Here is a 21748-nt window from a genome sequence, read left to right as displayed (position 1 = left end):
CCATCAGCTCTATTTCCCAGTCCTTGTTATTTTTCTTGTTCTGAGGACGGGAAACTTGGGACCCTTGTAGGAGGCTTGTCCAGACAAAGTATCGAAATACCATCCTACTGTTGACAAAGACATAATACGAGAGTATTGTCTTTGCCAAAAGCAGGATGGTGCAGTATATACAGTACAGAATATCTTCATCTGTATTATATATGAGATGACTTATGTCTTATCAATACTAACTTTCCATCTTAAAACCTCCTAATTTTCCCAACAGTAACTGAGTCAAGACGAGTGCTCATCTCAACAAACAGCGGAGACCAAAAAAAAGGCAGCAACATTATGTTCCATTTTGCACTGTATGCTGATTTTAATATGTCATGTACACATGGGTGAGCACTTCCAATAATAACCTAAAATATTAACTGAAATAAAACAGAAACCTGTATTTGGACATTTGCTGATGCTTGGTGTTCGTGGAAAATAAAAGCCATTACTCACAACAACTGCACAACAGACAGGATCATTAAGCAGCCCTCTAATGGTCTTCCGACCATTTATTGAACTGATGAAAAATCCATCCTCACTTGAAAGGAAAAAAGAGTAATGTGTTGCCCTTGAGCAGTCAATAAAATACTGAGTTCAATAAACAGGATTTGTTTCTTCTGTGCTCGTACCATTCAATAATTTGGTGGGTGAGGAAAACACTTACGGAAGATTTTTACTTTGATGGTTGACTCCGCTTGCTGGTCTCCGTTGGTAGCTATACACTTGTATGTCCCGGCATTTTCATTCCCAGCTCTATACAGCGTGAGGATGGACGATGACTCATCATTGTGGGTTACTGTTATGTCTTGTCTGTTGGGTTCTATCCTGACCCCGCCTGGTCCATACCAGTCTATCTGCTTGGCGACGCCATCGACTATGAACACAGTAAAAAATAATATAAGTGCAGGTATAACTCGGTTCACGTTATTAATTAGTACCCAGAGATGCGATGTAAGTCGAAAAACGACATCAGTTGAATTAACTTGACTCCAGACTAAATCAAAAATAACTATTCCCAGTTCTGTACTGTACTTTATTTATGAATCAATTTTCAATAAAACTGGGTTAATACTAAACTAGTTTAAGCTTACGAATATATTCTATTTTTTAATATAGTACAAAAAAACCCCAGCACTGTTTCGTCTTCAGCCACTTCTTCCACAATGTGGATAGCTGGGGTTGTGACGAGCAGACAGATGAAAAGTCAAGTAAAATGACATAAACTTTATTATTATTTTTCTGTGTATTTTTTTAAACCAACATTTAATCAAGAAGGACGTAACGTGAAATGGCGTGAGCCGAGGTATGCATTTTTTCAGCAAAAATTAAAAAAAAATATTTTGACACCATGGACACAATCCTCTGTCTCTGCTATTTTTTTGTTCTCATTCCGCACTTTACTCTGACTTCAGGTCTTATCTTTAGAGGAATGTACAACTCAGGCAGAAACTTTGGTTTGACAGACACTTTGCTAGACTTACCTTCACACATGAAGAATTTGGACTCTCCAAGGCTAATCTCTCCCTGACTTGGGGTGATCTGCACTTCAAGTGAGACTGAAACAGAATAAAGACAAAATATAAATCAGAAACTTTGTATCATAACAAAGGAAGCAGAACAGCTCATGCCTGTGCGAACATGTGACATTACAAAAACAACTGTGACATTAGTATGTCACAGTTGTTTTTGTGCCACTATTTTTGCATGTTGATATTTCTTCCGGAGCCATTTGTCATACTTACACATACTCAGGGAATACTACATTGTCACAACACAGCATTATTTATCATCAATCCGTACCATCTAACAATCAAACACAGACATAACTGCTATATCTGTTTTGTTTTTTCATGTTTTATATTTCATGACTTCAGATTTTATTTTCCATTACTGTAAGTGATAAGGTTTCATTTTAAATTTTTGGCTGTCAGGAATAACAATAACCAGTTTATTTCACACGAAGAATTACCTTTCTATTTTCAAAAGCTATTGATTGTTCATATTTTCTTTATCTGTTGCTAAATGTGTATCCCTTTGAGCACATAATCAAAGAAAAGACTGCGAGAAGTTAAAAATAATCTTATTTCAAACAAGCAGTCCAAATTACTGCAGGTGCTGTTTTCTTGTGACATTCACATGGCAGCATGTATAACATTATCTTTGCTTTGACTGAAACAGCAGGTAGATGCAGACAGTCTGCAGAAACTACAACCACAATTATAACACTCACACATAAGACCATTAGATGTAGACACATTTAATTCACACATTAAATCTGCTACATTTGCAATGAACTTAAATTCTTTCTTTTTTTAAATCAGGCTTGCTTTTTCATTCACATTATAACAATGATTGGCAGTTCACCTCTGGCAAACCTCATAACATGAATATTCCTTGTTTTTCATTACATACAATCTTCCTGTTCTTTGAGGAAATACAGTATCCAGTCAGTAGTTATGTCATGCAGTTAACATTCAATGCTGTGCTATCAATGTACTGACAGAGGTATTCTATTTAAGATCCATTAGTATAATTCCAAAATTGTATTGTTTGTCTGGTAGGAAAATTGCGCTGAACCAATCAAAAATTAACACTGGCAGAAAAAGACAGACTTCTGTTATTTATAGAGAGAAGTTTGGCCTGAAACACGTCACTGCTTAATTAGAGCAAAACGTCACTAGTTTCTTGAAGAATATCCCAAAGGAGAAGTCAAGGGCCCCTGTGGTTGACTAAGGAGTGTGACTAAATAGGCCCAAAATCCAGAAAACAAGACAGATTTCTATTGACAGTGGGATGCAGAGTGTGTAGGCTGATTTGTGTAATACCAATAAATTTTTAAATAATGACTGATTAATTTTTGTCACATCTGTTTCAATGAAATCCTCAAATAAGAAAAGTTGAAGATAATTTAACCTTAGAACGGTCAAAAAAACATTGGCAGATCCTATAATATCATCTTTAAAAAATGAATAAAAATTTCAAAAGAAAAAAATTATGGTGGCTGGAGTCTTCATCTGTAGCCAACATCCCAAAATGTAATATTGTGTTTACTATCATGGAAAAAACTAAACCTTTTGATCTAGATTAAAAAATACAAACCAAGGAATGGATTTTTACTTTTAATAAAATACATGCATGAGAAACCTGCCATGTACAGTAAATACAGTAATAATCAACCTAACGTTTTATCAAATTTTACCAAATTTTAAAATTCAATCAAATTTAAAAAACCCCAAACCTAATCTATGTGAGGAGGATCTCTTTTGAGGATCTGTTTACTAATAGAGAGGAAAGAAACTTCATTATGATCAAGGATAGTTACCAGTCAAATTAAATTGATAGCTAGTGGTGAATGATGTTAAATGGGTAGGTTTGACCACTAACACTAATCAGCAGGATTAGGTAATGCAACTCGGTACAGTTCGTACTTTTTTCTGCCATCAGACTGTCATTTTAGAATGTCATTAAGTCAACTTACATCAGTGCAAGGCACAATTAACTATAATCGATTACAAACATGACAGCTGCTTTGTGATGTTTTACTTTTTAAATTAGCCAATTTAGTCAATTCTGTAAAAAGGATTGATGTTCACAGTGAAGGAACATGAAAAACAGTCCTCTGAAACCAATTTTATTTTCATCCCAACTACTAACTAAAACAGAGTTGTGACAATTTTATGGATGAGGATTTGTGTTTAAATTACACTGAGGAAAAAAGTATGGCTGGTATTGCTTTAGTCAAGCAATTCATTTGCAAAAGAAAAATGATGAGAATTACTCAGGTCTCGTGAAGCTTGTTTATCCAGCTCATTATCACATTTAAGGTCTGAACACACTTCTCATGTGGAGTCTTTCCCAATTAGCTGTCCAAGCACACAAAGAAAAAAAACCCAAAGAATTCTGAGCAACATGCCAGCAACTTAAAAACGTCACAGAGTGTGATCATAGAGATTCAAAAGGACACAAAAATGAAACAAGTCCATAGCTTCCATATGACAGTTTCAACACTACTGGGACCAATGTGTCCAACAGAATGAGAAGGTTAAGGTTAGCCCAGATGCCAATGAAAAGTTGATGAGTCATGGTGTTGCAGTGCTGAGCTTATTGGCAGATGGCGCTTTCACACCTGACATGTTTGATTTACTTAAGGGGGAAACTAGTTCCTTTTCCTGGATGGATTAGACAGTGTGGCTCATTTCTGGTGTGAAAGCAACCAACTGTTATTTTTGGCAAAGCATACGCAATTTTAGCACAATTACAAAAACTTAAAGGTCCCATGTTATGCTTCTTGGTTTCCCAACAAAAACATCTGTCCCTTGCCTCTCAAGATGCCCCAGATACAAGATAAAACCATCCTCTCTTTCTTTTGCTTGCTCCACCTACCACGAAATAGTTCCTGTCGAGCACCGTTCCAATTGATGATGTCACAGTCACAATAGCCTTTGCAGCCCCCTCAGGGATGTAAACACACACACACACACACACACACATCAAAGCACCGGCAAGACCAGCCCACATCCACCGATGTGAAGTGGTGAGGCCAGCTTCAACTGCATTTTAAGGCACAGACAGACAATCAATGACCAGAGTCCTCAAAACCCGAAGCTTTGATGTATTTTGGGAATTTCCAGCCCATGTATATAATTATTCACTATAGGATAATAATGGACCTTTAACTACCTACCAATATATCAAGCAGATCATGACACTAAGAGCCTGGATAAGCCACTGGAATACTTTTATTTTTAAAAAAAACACATTTGGTAACTGCCTTGTTTTTGTCCAACTCTATGTACTTTGTCAGTTCATTAAGTCCATAAAAGTGTTTGGCAATGATCACATATCAACAAGAATCATTACTTTACCCAATGCTTCATTTTAGTCCTCCCCTACCTGTTAGGTATTATTTATCACGCGGTAGACCAGCAGCCTAATGGCATTAATAATGATTAGAATAGTTTTTCAGACCATGGCTCTGAATAAATATTCCCTGTTTGTTTCAACAAAACTGGTCATTAACCTTCAGGAAACCTATCAGACCGCAATAGGTTGGACTGGATGTACCTCAAACGTGACAAAGGATACTGAACAAATAATGGGAGAAAACTGTGTAGAGTGAATGATCAAAATCTGTCAACTGATTGGATCAGTTTGTGACTTCAATTCATTTCACAAAATCAGAGATTGTAAAAGCTGTCAGTTTACTTCACAACCACCATTCCTATATTAAATCTAATGCAAAACCAGCCTAATATCTGCCAAGAAAGACATTCAGGGATGTAATGGTCACACAAGGAATTTTCATCATATATTGATGAGGGCCTATTATCTTAAATGCCTTTCCATAAGTGCTATTTTGTTCTTGTAATATGTAGAATGTTATAATACAGGAAAAAAAGCACAAAAAAGCAAAAAAAACCAACAACAAAAAACCAACAACTGCACAGTTTGGAAGGTTTCCAAAATAAACCTCTCAGTAGCTCAAGAACTGATGGTTTCTCTGAGATTGAAGGTAGTTATGGCTCCTCAAAGAAACAAGAACAGTTTTGCTCTCCAACCAACCACCAACAGTTGACTTCACATTATTTAAGAGGCTTACAAGGGACTGTACCTCAAGCCCCATTAGAGGGCAGAGAGAGGATGGCAAAATTACAAAAAGCAGATTTAATCTGTATTTGAGTCCCTGGTGACCAATTCATTTTAAACCCAAGTTGTGCTGAGACAGCATGGGGATCGAAGTTGGAGGTTAAAGGATCACAGGCTGTAGATAAGAGGATAATTCATTGATTTGAGCATCTAAAAAAGGACTTTTACTTTTTGTCTCAAGTCCTCTGGCCTCCCTGCTTTTTTCTTCAAATAAGAAAATAAATTGTTAAATATAATGCAAATATAAAATTGACATATTTCACATATTATGGTTTATAATAAAAAATCAGAGTGGCATTTGGAAAGCCAAAAATATGTCTTTGCATAACAACGTGCCTATTTTCAATTCAAAAATAAAAGGTACTGACACATAAATGTATATGGACTTCTATGCAAAGTATTTTCTGGTAATTGTCATTACATTGAAATGTCAGGTGCTTCATGAACTGGTATTTAATAGCACAAGCTCTTGAAGCTACTCCAAACTTAACTTGCAGTTTGAGGCCGTGTTTCATGAAAGAATATTCAAATGCTGTTTGTTAAACTTTGAACAAGGAAATAAAGATGAGATGAAAGGTAGAAAGTTCCATCATAATGCGATGCTATCTGTAAATATCAGCAAGCACAGCCTCACACTTACAGAAACACGAGTAAACCTCCCCTCAACCCTTCTTAATTACTGTGTTTCCCAGTTGTTCATACCTTCAACAATATATTAAGAAAAAAAGTTGAGAAATGTACAATTTCAAATGACAAGTGAGACCTCATTCTGGGTAAATACCCCGTAGAAAAACTTGACATTTTGTACTGAAATGTATCTTAAGATCTTGAGTCTTTACAAAAATTGGTTACGCAAAAACTGAATTAGTGTGAAAAGCTTCAATCCAACATCATCATCATCATTATATTCAGCCTTTGACAACATGGCTAAAATGATACACTGAACTAAGTTTCATGGAAAGGCTTCTTGCAGGACAGACATGATCAAAAGACCAACTGGAACACCCCATTACCATGATAATATTACGTCACGAACATAACAGGATTCAAATCTAATTCTGAAAAGCATTAGATTCAAAAATTTAGTGAACTGGATTTAGTAAGTTTAGTCTTATGGTTGAAATAATATGAAATATGTACAAAAATCATGGAGGACACTTACATGTATTACATTTTGAATGTTTGGAAAACAAAGACCAGATCAAACAAGTGGACCTTAGATCTGTCCAAATTTCTCAACAGCCAACAAAGTTTAATTTAAAACAGATTTTTGTGTTCAAACTGACAAACGACACATGAACAGAGAGCCATGGTCTAAGTCCAATCACAATACTAAGATAAATATTGCAAAATATCTTCATTAAATCTAACTGCTGTATGAATTGTATGAAAAGCCCAATTTATCATCATCTGACATCAGCGGTTAATATGTGATGTAAAATTTACCATGGCTGGTCATGAGAATGGGATGCAGATTGTACAATGAATAATTCACATCTATGTAGGTCATCAACAATGCTTCTGCAATCTTATGATTACATTAAATTTATAGCAACATGTAGTAAAACTCCATTATTGTATCTGTCAAGAGCTACTGTCAGTACTGTTTGTAAATGCAGGTCATAGCTTGATGCAACATGATGCAGATTATTTCTATGAATGCAACTGTAGTTAGCAGAACACAATCCATTCATTCAAACTATATTTCTCTATCACGGTCATGTTTATTTCTGCTGCTGTTTTTCTTCACTAAAGACATGAGGCATTGTGCTCTTCAATACCAGTGAACACACGTGCTCACATGTATATCGGTCTATTTCTGGCTTACTGTGAAGTGATGGTGGTGGAAGGGGTTTGTTACTGAATGGAAATGATGTACATTGATGTCCTTGAGCAACAGCAATCAGCAGTTGAAGTAAGAGATTGCTGAATAGCCTGAAGTAGCCGAAGCCCATCCTCTCAAACTTGGGTTGTACCTTAATTTCAAGTTCCCTACAGTAATATGCTAACCTTTTCACAGCTATGTAGCAAGCAACTGATAAGATATGAGGAGCAAGGAAACCACATAAATCGGAAATTATGCAGAGCTTGAGAGTTATCTTAAAACAACACCTCTGGTGTTACTGCCTGGGTTATTAGGTGTTGTAGTAAGCCTCGACCCGAGCCGTGACTTGCTTCACTTGCCGTTTGAGATTATCCTCATTATCTATCCTGCTTGTGTAAAACCTACAAATGCAGACTCTTAAACTTTAAGCTGTCCAAAGTGACAATTATAAGCCTATGCTTAACTAGTAAAAGGAAAAAAATGGAAGAAATTGGGCTTCAAATGGATGGAATTCTAGACATTACAGCTGGGAATAAGCCACTGATTGTCAACACTGAATAATATTGTATATATTTACTGAGGCAGTGGTTTTATGGTAGGGGCAGGCATGAGACGCATATGGTGGTGTATTTTATTAGTGACTATCTGACTACACAGAAATACTATGACGAGATCCAGATCCACTGCCTTTTCAGCCTGCTGCCATCAGGGAGGAGACTGTAGAGTCTGCGGGCCAAAACCAGCAGGTTCAAGGACAGTTTCTTTCACCAGGCACTCAGGAGGCTCAACTCCCTCTCTGCTCTGTCCCCTGCCACAGCCTTGAACTGTACCTTCACCCTGCCCTGCACCCCCCCACAGCACCTGATTACTGATTACTGATTATTTCTCTCCCTCTCCCCCCGTCAAGTCAGGGACTGCGCACACGTCACTTCTCCTACAGGATTAGAGAGTGTATAGATGTTTACCTTCTGTTCTTGTTTGTTCCTATACTTTGTGTTGTACTGCCTATGTTGTGCTGCCTGTTGTACTGCCTGTGTTGTACTGCCTGTGTTGTACTGCCTGTGTTGCACTGCCTGTGTTGTATTGCCTGTGTTGTACTGCCTGAACTGAAAATAGAATTCAGTTCAACTACAAGAATGCAGACAATGTTAAATTTAAACCAAATTCGGCATTGGACTATGTCCAAGGTGGTCATAGTTGTAACTCATAACTTTTAAGGAACAAGTGAGTGTTCACTTGCCGCTCCATGCCTCTCAACGAGTCATACTCATTTTTTACCAGTTGCTATGGAAACATTTCTTCCCTCTCCCTGTTTTTGACTCTTCCTCTCCTTTGTGATTGGTGAGGGGCTATTTACATTAAAGAGGTTTTCAGAACAGTGTAGAACTTAACCTGATCACAACGACTGGCTTCAGCCCTTGGGCCAATAGTTGTATAACGTTCCGATCGTCTGCCCCGGTTATGTTTAAAGAGCGCATTTTAACAATTCATTTGATGCTCCGTTGGGGCTTCCGTTATTATAGTCCCGAGCTGAGGCATCATTGTGTGCCAGGCTCTGAACTCTTGGGGTATTTTATTTGTGCATTGCCTTTAAAACATGGTAGACCTGCACAACAGATGGTCAGGCATTCACAGTAAATCTTGGTGCATTACATTTAAAAGAAACGAAACAGTGATGTTCCAGCCCGGAGGGAACAACTAATGCAGAGATGCAGCGTAACTCTTATCCATCTCAGTCCAAACTAAACTTGAAAACTGAAATCTTGATTTTTAAATCTTTTCATTACATCAATACCACACAAGGAGCTGGATGATATAACTGTAATTAAAGTCCTACTATAAAACATAAATGATTAAGTCTTCATTAACAGTCAACAGATAGCAGAATTGGATCGGTGCCGGCAGAATTGTACATTTCAAAGACAGGGGTCTAAATTATTTTTCCCCTTGTCTGCATGTATTCTCATGGAATACATGCAGACCTCATAATTTTAACCTCATAAAAGGGGGTCAACCTTTTATGAGATCAATGCTTATTTTAGTCTTGCAGCAAAATCTTTTATATATTTTAATGCGTGCATGTGACAGTCACCACTCCTCTCTGGGAACTAAATTGTCAGTCTTTATTAGAATGTCCTATTGTGAGCCAGAGAGGGAAGTGCTGCACCCCTGTGAGTTAAGGGGGAAAGCAAAAGGAGACAGGGAGAGAAAACACAAACAAGGTAGTGGATAGACAGGCAGTGCTGTTGGAGTGAAAAAGTTTTAGGCTGTTTTATTTTATCTTAGAATAAAATATTTTATTTCATTAATAAAATAAATAAAATAAATGTAAATATAAATATAATAATATAATATAAATAAAATATTTCATTTTATTAATTTTTATTTTATTAATATTTTATCCTCCCTAGGGAGGTGTTTCTGGCACGTCCAGCTGAGAGGAGACCTCGGGGCAGACCCAGGACCAGGTGGAGGGATTATATCTCAACACTGGCCTGGGACCGCCTTGGGATCTCCCAGTCAGAGCTGGTGGATGTGGCAGGGGAAAGGGAAGTTTGGGGCTCCCTGTTGAAGCTACTGCCCCTGCGACCCGACTACGGATAAGCGGTGGAAGATGGATGGATGGATGGATGGATGGATGGATGAAGAACTGATATTTCAACACCAATGTTACAAAACATCAGATTAGTGGAGGTCCTGATAATATAGAATAGGCCACCAGAGGAAACCAGTGTAGGAGGAAGATAGAGGGCATAATATTGTGATGACTGAAGTGAGACTCATCACATTCTGACGGGACCCAATGGTTCTCAATAATTGGACTCGACAGGAGCTGGTAAACCCTGACCCAACATGCATGTGTGATGAAACCAACACCCAGATAGGCTACCAGAACTCAACAGGGCCATGCCAGTCGAGCACTCCCAACCCCGGCAGCAAGGAGCATCCAGAAGTCATCATCCGAAGAGCCACCGGGGGCACCGAAAACCACGTAGACCCAGGGACCCAAAGGAGGCAACGACCGTCACCGCCAGGGCACACCGGATGGGGCAGGGAGGCCCCCCAACCCCCCACCCCCATCCGCCACACCCACATCCCGCCCAATCCCCCAACCCCAGGAGACAGGAGTCTAAAATATCACTTGAAATACTGACGTAATGGCCATATTTATCAGTTATATAACAGGGCAGCGCACATTAGGAAAAGAGGCCGAGGCAGCACAAGCTGAGCTGCTGATGAGTCACACATATATCAGCTTTTGAAGAATGGCCAGGCTTGGATATTAAGTTTCATAAAACATTTCGCATTGAATACCTTGTCAGACAGAGAAGAAAAACAAGTGCTTCTAAAAAAGTTGTCATTTCGGTCAGGTCATGAAAGTAATGTTCAGTACAAACTTATACGTTCAGAACAGGTTGCACTTTCAAAAAATACTGATTATGCCAGGACTGCAAGCCAGTCAGAACTCTAAATAAACAGTGCTATCTGCGTATACATTCAGAATCGTTAAATGAAAATTAAACATATGTCAGATATGACGCTTTTCTTGTTAATAAAGAAAAAATAGCAGCACATTTAATTTTGAACATACTGTGAAGCGACTTCTTGCAGGAGTAGCTTACACGAAATGCTAGAATTACAACCAACATGGTGGTCCTCACAACGTCACCATAGCAACACAACAGCAACACAAATGAATTGAATGATTAATCACAAATGATAACTGCAAATTCCAGCCTGTGTAATAATTTTCTGTATTATTTATAACATAATGATTTAAATACTATGTTAAGAAATGTTCATTTGGCTTAATCATAACCTCATTTTGAAGTGCTGCTTAACCACGTTATGTAAAAATATCGGCTTTTTTCAATTGTTCATCAAACCTGCTGTACGTTAACCATGTATAAGGAAAGCCTTCTCAAAGCGTGCCACGGTGGTAGGGTTAGAAGGTTGGCTGGGTTAGTTACAAAAACAAAACAAAACAAAAATAAAGCAACCAAGCAAGCAAGGATAGATCCTGTCTAAGTACTGAAATGCTAAAAATAGCAGCACATTTAATTTTGAACATACAGTCATCTGGTGGCAGGTCAGAAGGTTAGCACAGTTTTTTTTTCCTCTAAGACCCAACCAACCAACAGTCCAAGGATAGATCCCGTCTATCTTTTGAATACCAGACCGAATTTTCAGTAGGTGATTATTGCCAGTGGAAAATCATTGAGAATGTTTTCCTACTGCTCACTGCCATTCTGCAGACTAAGGAACAGCTTGATTAACAGTAAAATAATTAGGTGAATCAGCATTAAGAGAATACATAAAGACGAGCAATAAAGTATCAACTGGGCTTGCTTAAGGTTGGTTAAAGACATTTCATCTCTCATCAAAGAGACTTCTACAGTTCTGTATTTTCTTTAACAAGTCGGAGTAGGGCAAGAGAGGATTTGAAGAGGAAATATATATAAATAAATCAAAATTTGCCCTGTATTAAGTGTTCTGGTAGAGCCTCTCCTTTGAAAAACACTGCCATTGTACCATATCGCCTTTGCGGCAACATGATGACTCAAACTAAAATAGGAGTCAGAGTGAACTCTCCCTGATGGATACGCTTCTCTGAACTGCATTCCTCCTCCATACTGATGATCATCTGGAACTAAATGAGTTACGGTGCACTCCACTTCAGTGGGCAACAGAATTCACCCTCATTCATGCTATTTAGTGTGAGTGCCCCTTCAGCGTCTGCCTCAGCTGTGCACCACACACCAGAAGCCTGGGGAGGCGCGGAGGCGGGGTGCTGGGTGTGTTGGCCTATCAGGCCACGCTGTGCACTCCTGTAATGAGTCAGTGTTTAGACGGATGAAAATGAAGACAATATCCTGGCAATGTCTCCAAACAGGGGAGGAAAAAAAGCTTCTGAATAGAACAAAAAAAATTTTTTTACCCTTTTAATAATTATGATAATTTATTTGAACACAAGCCAAAATGATCACAGCCCTAGATAAATATGTTTCATCAAAGGCAAGAAACATATATTTGTTACTGTGAAATAATAATAATTATGTTGAAAATCCCAGTTTGGAATTGTTCCAGCTCAGAAATCTAATAGAGCTGTGCATCCTGTGCACGGACAGATTCTCTGCGACTGAATTCTGGAAAGAAAGCAGCAATTTTGATTTTCTATTTGAATCTTGTGTGGCAACTAAGTACAAGAACAAGTCTGTGTGGCATGAACAATGACTGAGACCACAATGAATCACCGCAGACTGTCACAAAATAACGCTGTTTCTTCCAGATTAAATCCTGACAGTGGTTCTCAAGTGGCTTCCCTGTTAGTGCTAGTCACGACACACTCCGTGAAAAAGTCCACAAAGCACCTGCCTCCTCGCCAACGCTGAGACAGCCATTAAGGTTCAGGAGGATATAATACTCCGCTGTGTAGAATTTCATGCTCATCTAATTATTACTGTAATGACCAAGAGGCAAAAAAGGGGGATGCAGGGAGAACAGAAAGTAAGAATGATGAGCAAATGTATTGCAGTTGTAAAGAAAGGTGACAGCCAAAGGGGGGAAAGCTGTTGTCCTCCCTCAACAGACTCCTTCATTTTGCTTCTGAACTCTTTATATTGCACTTGGGTTATAATTTTATTAATATTTTGCTTGGTTGCTCATCCCTGTGGGGTGGGAGGGCAGAAGGGAAAGAGCCACAATGACCACTCAGCCACAATCTGCCTTGGACCACACTGAACCCCAAAGCCTGGCACACGTCCACAGCTCTCTGTGTGTCCATTCAGACAGCATGCAAGATGGGAGGAGCCGGATAAGCCTGTGACTCCACCAGGAAGAGGATCAATAAGAGGGAATGCACCATTTCAGGTACAGCCAGACAGAGCCAGGGGGCAGAGAAGCACCGGAGTATTCATTACGTTGTGTGGGATGTCACAGTGTGCACAACCACTTCTGGAGCCATCTATGAATGGAGGAAGATGACAGACCCATTAGAGATTACTGCAGACCACACAGTAATTGGATTGAAGTACTAATGAAAATAAAGACGGGAAAATGAGCCTCGCTAATTCAGGGCTAGAGAGCTGATGGATAATTGCACGAAGGCTGATAGCGGGTAAGGAAATTGGCCGCCAGGTGAACAAACAAAATCTCATGGAAAAAAAGTTCAACTGTGTTCACCATAGCTATCCCTTTTCCTTTTGCTCACTGGTACGGAGGCAGTTGGGTGCAGAAAAGCATTTGGAAATCATCCACAAGCAGTCAATCACATACCGATGCCCCAAACTGCCATGCTGACAGAGTCTGAAATGACCAACTGTCAAGCAACAAATACCGGGAAATTTTGCCAGCAGATAAATGAGGGTTGCCCGCAGTGGCAGAGATGATGATGATGCCTCAGCTGGTCTTTTCCTGCCCACAGATAATGTCCCTGCTGACGAGTAGACACACAACACACAAGTCGATCAAACCAAAGCAAAACTTACTGTATTGCTTTTGTTTTGTTTTTCTTATTTAAAATTCTCAATCCAGCATGGCCTCTTGGGAAATGTAGGCAGTCACAATTTCAGCTTTCATCAAACTTTCTACAAAAAGAGATGTGTGTGTGTTTGTGTATATTTGTTTTAGTGTGTGTGTGTGTGCGTGCTGAATGTATGGACAACACGTTAGTTGGGTTAGTGAAAATTGATGTATGCAAAACCAACTACTGCTCATCACTTCAATCAGTCCTTCAATTAGCACAAGTTTAGAGCTATTACAAGCAATGTCATGCTATTGTGATATAATCGTAAAGTTCTATAATTTCCTCATAAATGATCCCATAAATTAGTCCATCATAATTCATGTTCATTGTTGACTGGATGGGAAATGGAAACAAAAGATATCAACCTCACAGCATACCATCTGGGCTTGCGCTAACCATTCGCCACTTCGACATAGGCGAAGTAAATTCCAGATTGGCTACAAGGTCTTTAGACTGTGTAGCCACAGTGGCGTTCTTATTTTTATGGAAAAAAGGCTAAAACTTATAACTTTTCGCTCGCTAGTGGCGCTCGCTATTTCTGCTAGGCTATTTCCGCTAGCGAGCTGCGCTAGCTCCGCTACTTCTGCTAGCGAACGGCGCTAGCAAAAATAGCGTCACTATTTCCGCATGCCGACGGAATTTAGCAGAAGCATGCGGACGGAAATAGCCGAAGTGACCAGAACGCTCCCAGTCATTAAATTTGTACTCAGGTCATGACCCCATCTCGTCCAATGAAAAACAAAAATATTGTTTTTTTACAAGCTGAACCCGCAAATTGGTGACAAGGCGAGGACGATCGATCAAAAGAATCCAGTGTTTTATAGTAGAGTTTGTGTTAAAGTCCTCATTAATGAACAAATGGTGAATGCTGAGAGGGGGGAGGAATGGTGACAGACCGATCAGAAGGTAAATGAAAGACATTATCAATACTTGTTTGTAGTCTTAGACTTTTGTTCCCTATGACCAGCAGCAATAACCAGCGATGCATGTAAATGTGTATTCACCTCGCTTGCTATTTTTCATGCCATCTTAAATTGAAATGAAAAATCCTGTTATTGAATTTAAAAAAATAAAATAAAATAAACTATAGTATACCAATGGTGTTGATGGTGGTCAAAGTTAAAATGTCTTCTAGTCTAAGTAAAACTTACACGTAAACATTGAGTAATATCTTGTATGACTGTATCTTCACATAGTGAATGGTTTTCAATTGTTGAATCTCATATTTATACCTGCATAAAGTAGGACAGAAATATAGTTCAGCTTGAACTGTTGACTTTAGTGTATTTTTGTAGGTAAACTGAACAGAAGATTTTGCCCTCAGAAGGCAGGAAAACAACCCCATTTTCTAAAAAATTTCCTGGGGGAGGCCCCCCGGACCCCCCCCCCCACGCGCGTGACGAGTGTAGGTTGTGTGCGTGCACCACTGTCTTGGACACAGAGTGTGACTTTTTGTGGCTTACTCAATTCTTTTACACTGAGCCACAGTGGCTTAGTCATAGTAGCTCCTAGTGCAAGCCCAGACCATGAAAAACAGCTGAAAACTCTGGCCTTGGACAATACCCTTATCCACTCAATTATTGATTGAAATTATAGATATAAAAGCAGCATGTTCAGTCTTTTTCTCCATAACAGTGAGTGCAACAGTGACATACAACATGAAACTTGAATGACATTTGAAAACCTGCTGAATGATTAAAGCGCAGTAAAGGTGAGCGCACACTTTTTTGATCAAGGAAATGCACCAAACATAAGGTTTTTACAAGTACTTAATTGTTGCATAACCAAATTGATCAATTGTGATGTTTGCAATGATAAATAACTTGATAATTATGTCTATTTGAGAAATAACCTCATCAAGTCTTTAAGCAGCACCACACAATGAGCTGGCATTTCATCTAGGGTGTACCCTGCCTTTTGTCCCTAGTCAGCTGGGATAGGACCCAGCAGACCCATGTCCAGCAAGGTGGACATGCAGCTGAAGTCAAGATGATCGTAATTGTCTCATATAAAAGAAATTGGATGGACGGATGGAGGTTCTTAAGTGCAATTCAGCACATATTTACTAAAATAAGGCAAGATGTCTGTGTAGGTTCTCAGTCATCCAGGTCATGGTTATCCAAGAGTCAAAAAGCACGTATCTCACCACCCACTGGAGCACAAGCTGGGCATCATCAGGACCCTGCAAGACAGGGCAGATAAGCTACCAACCAATGCCCAAGACCAGGTGAAAGAACGCCAACACCTGAAAGGGGCACTGAAAATGTGTGGATATCCTGACTGGACCTTCGTGAAAGCCCACACAAGATCCAGAAAGGAGAACAACCCAGTGAGGACGGAAGGGAACAAGCACAATGGTATAGTGATCCCGTATGTGTCTGGAGTGTCTGAAAACCTGAGGAGGATCTTTAACAAACACAAGGTCCCTGTGTATTTTAAGCCGGGCAACACTCTCCGACAAAGACTGGTCCACCCAAAAGACCCCACACCACACAGTCATAAGAGCAATCTGGTGTATGCAGTTAAATGCAGCGAGGAATGCTCAGATGTCTACATAGGGGAAACCAAACAACCACTACACAGGCGCATGGCTCAACACAGAAGAGCCAAAACATCAGGACAGGACTCAGCTGTCTTCCTTCTCCTCAAGGAAGAGGGACACTCATTTCAGGACACAGATGTTCAGATCTTGGACAGGGAAGATAAATGGTTTGAGAGAGGAGTGAAAGAGGCCATCCATGTCAAAGTGGAGAAGCCATCTCTGAATAGAGGGGGTGGTCTGCGACACCTTTCTCCCATCTATAATCATGTCCTTTCGAAACTCTCAAAAAGATTGTCGCAGCGGATTGACCCAGGTGATGTGTCTCATGCTAATGACCCTCATTAGCATACAAAGGTGTAACTCACATCTCAACGACCCCCTTTGACACCCCCACCAACAATCGTTGAGGAGCCAGACGGGTTTAACGATAGTGTGGTCAGTGAAAAGCACTGACCACACCCCACAGGGTTTATAAACTGGGACATTATCAGCCACTCTCTGAAATGAAGAAGTCTCTTGGATGAGAGATGAAACGTTTTCAAAAACTTTCTTAACGTCCAGTGGATCGACAGCTTTTGGATAAAATAAGGCAAAAAGAAGACATATGGTAACATTTGTTCATTACCTTCGAAAGTTGTGTCGTGCTTTTTGTCAACAGTATTCTCAGTGTTGGACGACAACACCAGTTTACTTTGAACATTTTGGTCCAGATCTAGATTAAGACAGGCAGCAAGTTACTGCAGGATGAGCAGCTCAAGGATTGCATCTTTGCAGTTGTGATTCTGGCTTGTTCAAAGGCGCTTCAATCATGCAGTCGCCATTTTATTACATTAATGGATAACAAGTATGGTCGTCACCGAGGACAGTAAAAGACTATATTATCTTCCCTGTGCAGCTCTCAGCTGCCCTCCTGTGCCTGCATGTGATCTTAGAGTCCTCCAATCCTCCTATCTTTTCTTTTTATATATTTAAGAGGTAGCCACATTCTGGTGTCGGGGGACCAGCTGCAATTCTGAGGCTACTGGCGGTGCAAGAGTGGGTCAATCTTAATGACTAATGTGCATGTCTGTGGTGTTGGAAACCCAGAGCAGCCTCAGGAGATCCAAATGCAAACACAAAGAGAACATGAAAATTCTGCAGAGTTGACACAGAAATGCTAACATCCACTGAAAGAAAAGACCAAATAGCATTGATAGTACAAATAAATCAGGGCGTTAAACTGGAATTTTTTGCCAAGCGGTTCGTTCCGAACAGAAACGGAATTGTAACGTTTCCGGTTTTATAAACTGACGTTATAAACTGACGTTCCTGAACCAGTTAGAAAAAAAATATATAGTTCCTGAACCGGTTAATAACATTCCTTGTAAATATAAATATGTAAGTACCGACAGAACGGTCCTTTTCTGACATAGGACGTAATACGTCACTACGTAGGACGGCAGCGATGGACCATTAGAGAACATGACGAAAGGCTACTTCAGGCACACCTCCAGTAAGTACCGGTATACAGTACATGCCGTTACTGTACCACAGTACGCTGTTAACCACATCTGTTTGGCTAAAGATGCCCAACAATGGCGCCAGGGAAGAAACACGTACAACATCCCAGGAGGATTGACGGAAGAACTCCAACCCCTGGACATTGGTGTGATAGGAGCGATGGATGAGAGATGGTGAAGACACGTTTACAAGGAATGGGAGGCAGTGCCGAGCGAGTTACACCACAATATGTGGTGGATTATGAGATGTCTGGACTAACGGATCAGCTTCGACTTTTGTCCGATGTTTCGCAAAAGCCAGCATCATTACCGGACAGCTACCCGGAAACCAGACAGTCAGCGATAGTGAAACTGCCGAGCTATTCAATGCAGATCGAAGGTAAAGGATTCGAAGGATTTAGCACAGATTTATCAAAAAATAAAGAAATAAAAATATATTTAAAAATAATGTTGGTGTATTTTTTAAATATGTAGTACAGCACAGTTCAACCACAGTCACCTTTTTCTTCCGTTAGCAAGCATGCACCAAACAATAAGGTGCGCCGTGTGTCCAGTTAAAGTACAGAAATAAACTCTGTTATTTAGATGGCACCTCTTTATACAATACGCCGAATGGTGCGCAAAATACGGTAACTTTAAGGACTTTTAAATTGGCAATTAAAACAATTAGGTTATCTACTATAGACTATAATTATAGATGAAATATGATGTCAAATATTTTTTTCAAGGACGAAAAAAACCCGGTATTAACCGGTTTACAATTATTTTCTGTTCCGGAACATTAAAAGATATCAAGTTTTCGGTTTTGTTTTCGTTCCTGCCAAAATACCAAACGTTTCTGGTTTTCGTTTTCGTTCCATGAACCGGTTTAAAGCCCTGAAATAAATTGAGATCAAAACATTCTTTTTTCTAATAAATGAGGACTCAAAAAACATTCAATGGTTGAGGCATCATTCTTACTCAGGTAGCATGTTTCTTATTCTAGGCCACCGATAATGTCACCATTAATCCATGCCAGATCTAATTGTGCTAATCCATAACAGCAGGCCGTTCTTAAGGGTTACACTAACAACACTGTACACCTTGCGATATATTTGCATGCTCAATGAAGGTGGTAACACTATAGCTTCTACACAAACCTGTGATGTGTGCAAAAAAGTCATTATTGTTGACATAAAGTGCTTGAGTTATCCAACGTTCATAAGAATGACCAGCATTGTTCAGTCTTCACTACGTCTTTCCATCATTAAAAGCAAAGAAAGGTCTGGTTCCAGTCTGTCAGTGAGTTACCACAGTCAGATGTGTACTCAACCACGCACATTTCCAATTCAGAGGTTCTGAATTGTAAAGCAAGAAACCGCAAAATCTCAGTGAGTGGGTTGTTACATGTCTGACTCTAAAGAATTGAATGCAACAGACATGATGCTTTAAGAAGGTATACATGGAAAGCAGTTAAGGTAAAACTAGGACTATTTCATCCTTAATTCAGCTGAATGTTGTGATTCAATCATTTTCACAATTTTAGTAATATAACAGGTTCATATTGTGAGCAGCCAAGCCCTGACTCATGGACCAACTGTTTCTAACCCTGGTAATGTTAATGTTTTCATGTTTAATGCCAAATATTTCTTTATCCACAAATTGATTGTAAATTCAGGCCACATCCGTCATTAAAATCCATTGCACTAGATCATATCACTGACAGTTATCTCCTTGAAACAGCAACCTGAAAGGTCTGGTTTATTTGGAAAGACTTCATACAAGGTAATTAAAAGGACTCATTTTGAAGCTGGAGGAATGGGGAGGACAAGTCCTCTCATTTTCTTCATAAAGCTTCTGGTTAAAAACAAAAGAGCAAGGAAAGCCCAAGGTTGTGTTTTTCATTCTCTGAGACGGATCAACGAGGCGTGTTCTGTCTTCACAACGGCTCCACTGAGGGCGACAGATGGCATAGAGGTACCTCATGACACCAAATGAGATTCCACATGCGCGCACACACGTGCACGCACACACACACACACACACACACACACACACACACACACACTCACACACACACACACACACACACACACACACACACACACAAAGTGGGCCAATCAGAGGCTGGACTACAAAAATAAACAGTGGGATGTGGACAACCTGCTAAGACTTGGCTACTGTATTCCTCAGGATTAAGAATCTCTGGTGAGCAGAGCCCCTCACATTAAACCAGACACTTAAAATAGGGTTGAGGTGAATTTGAGGGACATTATGCCTTTTTATCTGATTTTATGGCTGCTTGTCATACATGTCATGGGGCATACCGCTTTCAGCTCAGAGGCTGGTGATACTTTCATTACATGTGGACTCACATGGATTGGAAGGTTATATTTCGTTTTAGTGGCTTTCAAATACTCATATCTGACTGATCTCAGGTCAGGTAATAGTTAGCGGTCAGGTCAGTCTATAATTATAAATTTACATTCTGTAAAGGCTGGTTACAGGTAGTGTAAACTGCATGTCTGCAATGGGGACGATAACATCTTTTCAGAAAACACTGCCTGAATTTCTGGCTACTCACCTCTCGCTCGCAATCTGGATTTTCTTCTGCCGTTTTAGTGAGCAGCACGATAAGTGACATTTTCCATTTAAATTCAGGACTTTTGTTTCACCACATTCAAATTTCTCAGAGGGTGACAGGAACCTCTACTAAAGGAAGCCCTGAAAAGTCATTGCAACTTAGTAAAATGTCTGATGTAATCCTCTGTTTCACCTTTACATGACAGAACGTCACTGACCAACATCTATCTTCTATCATCCATTAACACAACTGCAATTATAATGTTTAAATTGCTTTGATTTATAGCCATCATGTTCCATTTGCGGAGTCTGCATATAAAGGTTTCAGACAGTTTACAGGTTTCACTTTACTAATTGCTATGGAGACGCTGACTGTAAAACAAGTGCTTTCCTTAAGAGTTGGCTGCCAGCCTAACAGCAACCTCCTTGTTTCAGTACAGTGAACTTTATTATATGCATGTTGATATTAATAAAACTGTTTTGACAAACCAGTTTCCAGTCGCAATGCATGTAGCATTACAACTACTTTCTTCTGCTTCACAACAGTTTGAAGCAGAGGATGACAGAAAATAAGGGCTTGGGATACATAGTGTCTGTGACGATACCTCAATGACTGTTCAAACAATGTTTGAGCTCCCATCATAGAGAAGTCAAGAACCTTTTGAAAATGAACTTTGTAAGCCCAGTGCATATGATGACGATAAATTCTAACCATATGTTGAAACTTTCCAACGGCTGAAAAATGTGTCGCACAATGAGCTCATGAAATAATATTGTGACTGTGATGAATGGTAATGTAAGTAGCCATCAGGCTAGTATCAATAATTATAGAAGGAACGGTAATGGCAGCACTGTCACCAATATAAAGACACCATGAGTTCATATCAACCTGTTAAAAGTGAGGGCTGTTGTTATTTCAAAGGAGTCACAAAGAGTTAGCTGGTATAAACTTGAAAAATATGAAGGTACGAAAAATGTCAAATACTGTCTCCATTTCCATCCATTTCCGCTGTATCCGCCGCAGAGGGTCACAGGGAGCTATCTCAGCTGGCATAGGGCTTGAGGTGGGGGACACTCCGGGCACGACGCCAGTGCGCCGCGGAGCCACACAC

The 21748-nt window shown here is 39.7% G+C and overlaps 1 protein-coding gene across 10 annotated transcripts in view; it reads right to left on the bottom strand.

The window, feature by feature from the left end:
* Positions 1-21748, bottom strand: part of ncam1b (neural cell adhesion molecule 1b) — an 85861-nt gene that overhangs the window by 43780 nt on the left and 20333 nt on the right. For all 10 annotated transcript variants that reach the window (XM_068316766.1, XM_068316775.1, XM_068316769.1 and 7 more), the window contains exons 2-3: positions 1518-1592; positions 701-910 (exon numbers count right to left, since the gene is read on the bottom strand). In XM_068316766.1, coding sequence (XP_068172867.1) covers positions 701-910; positions 1518-1592 — 285 coding nt within the window. The remainder of the gene's footprint in view (positions 1-700; positions 911-1517; positions 1593-21748) is intronic.

This window comes from Antennarius striatus, chromosome 6, assembly GCF_040054535.1.
Source record: "Antennarius striatus isolate MH-2024 chromosome 6, ASM4005453v1, whole genome shotgun sequence".
NCBI classification, from domain to species: Eukaryota; Metazoa; Chordata; class Actinopteri; order Lophiiformes; family Antennariidae; genus Antennarius; species Antennarius striatus.
This window is presented reverse-complemented; position numbering and strand designations above follow the sequence as displayed.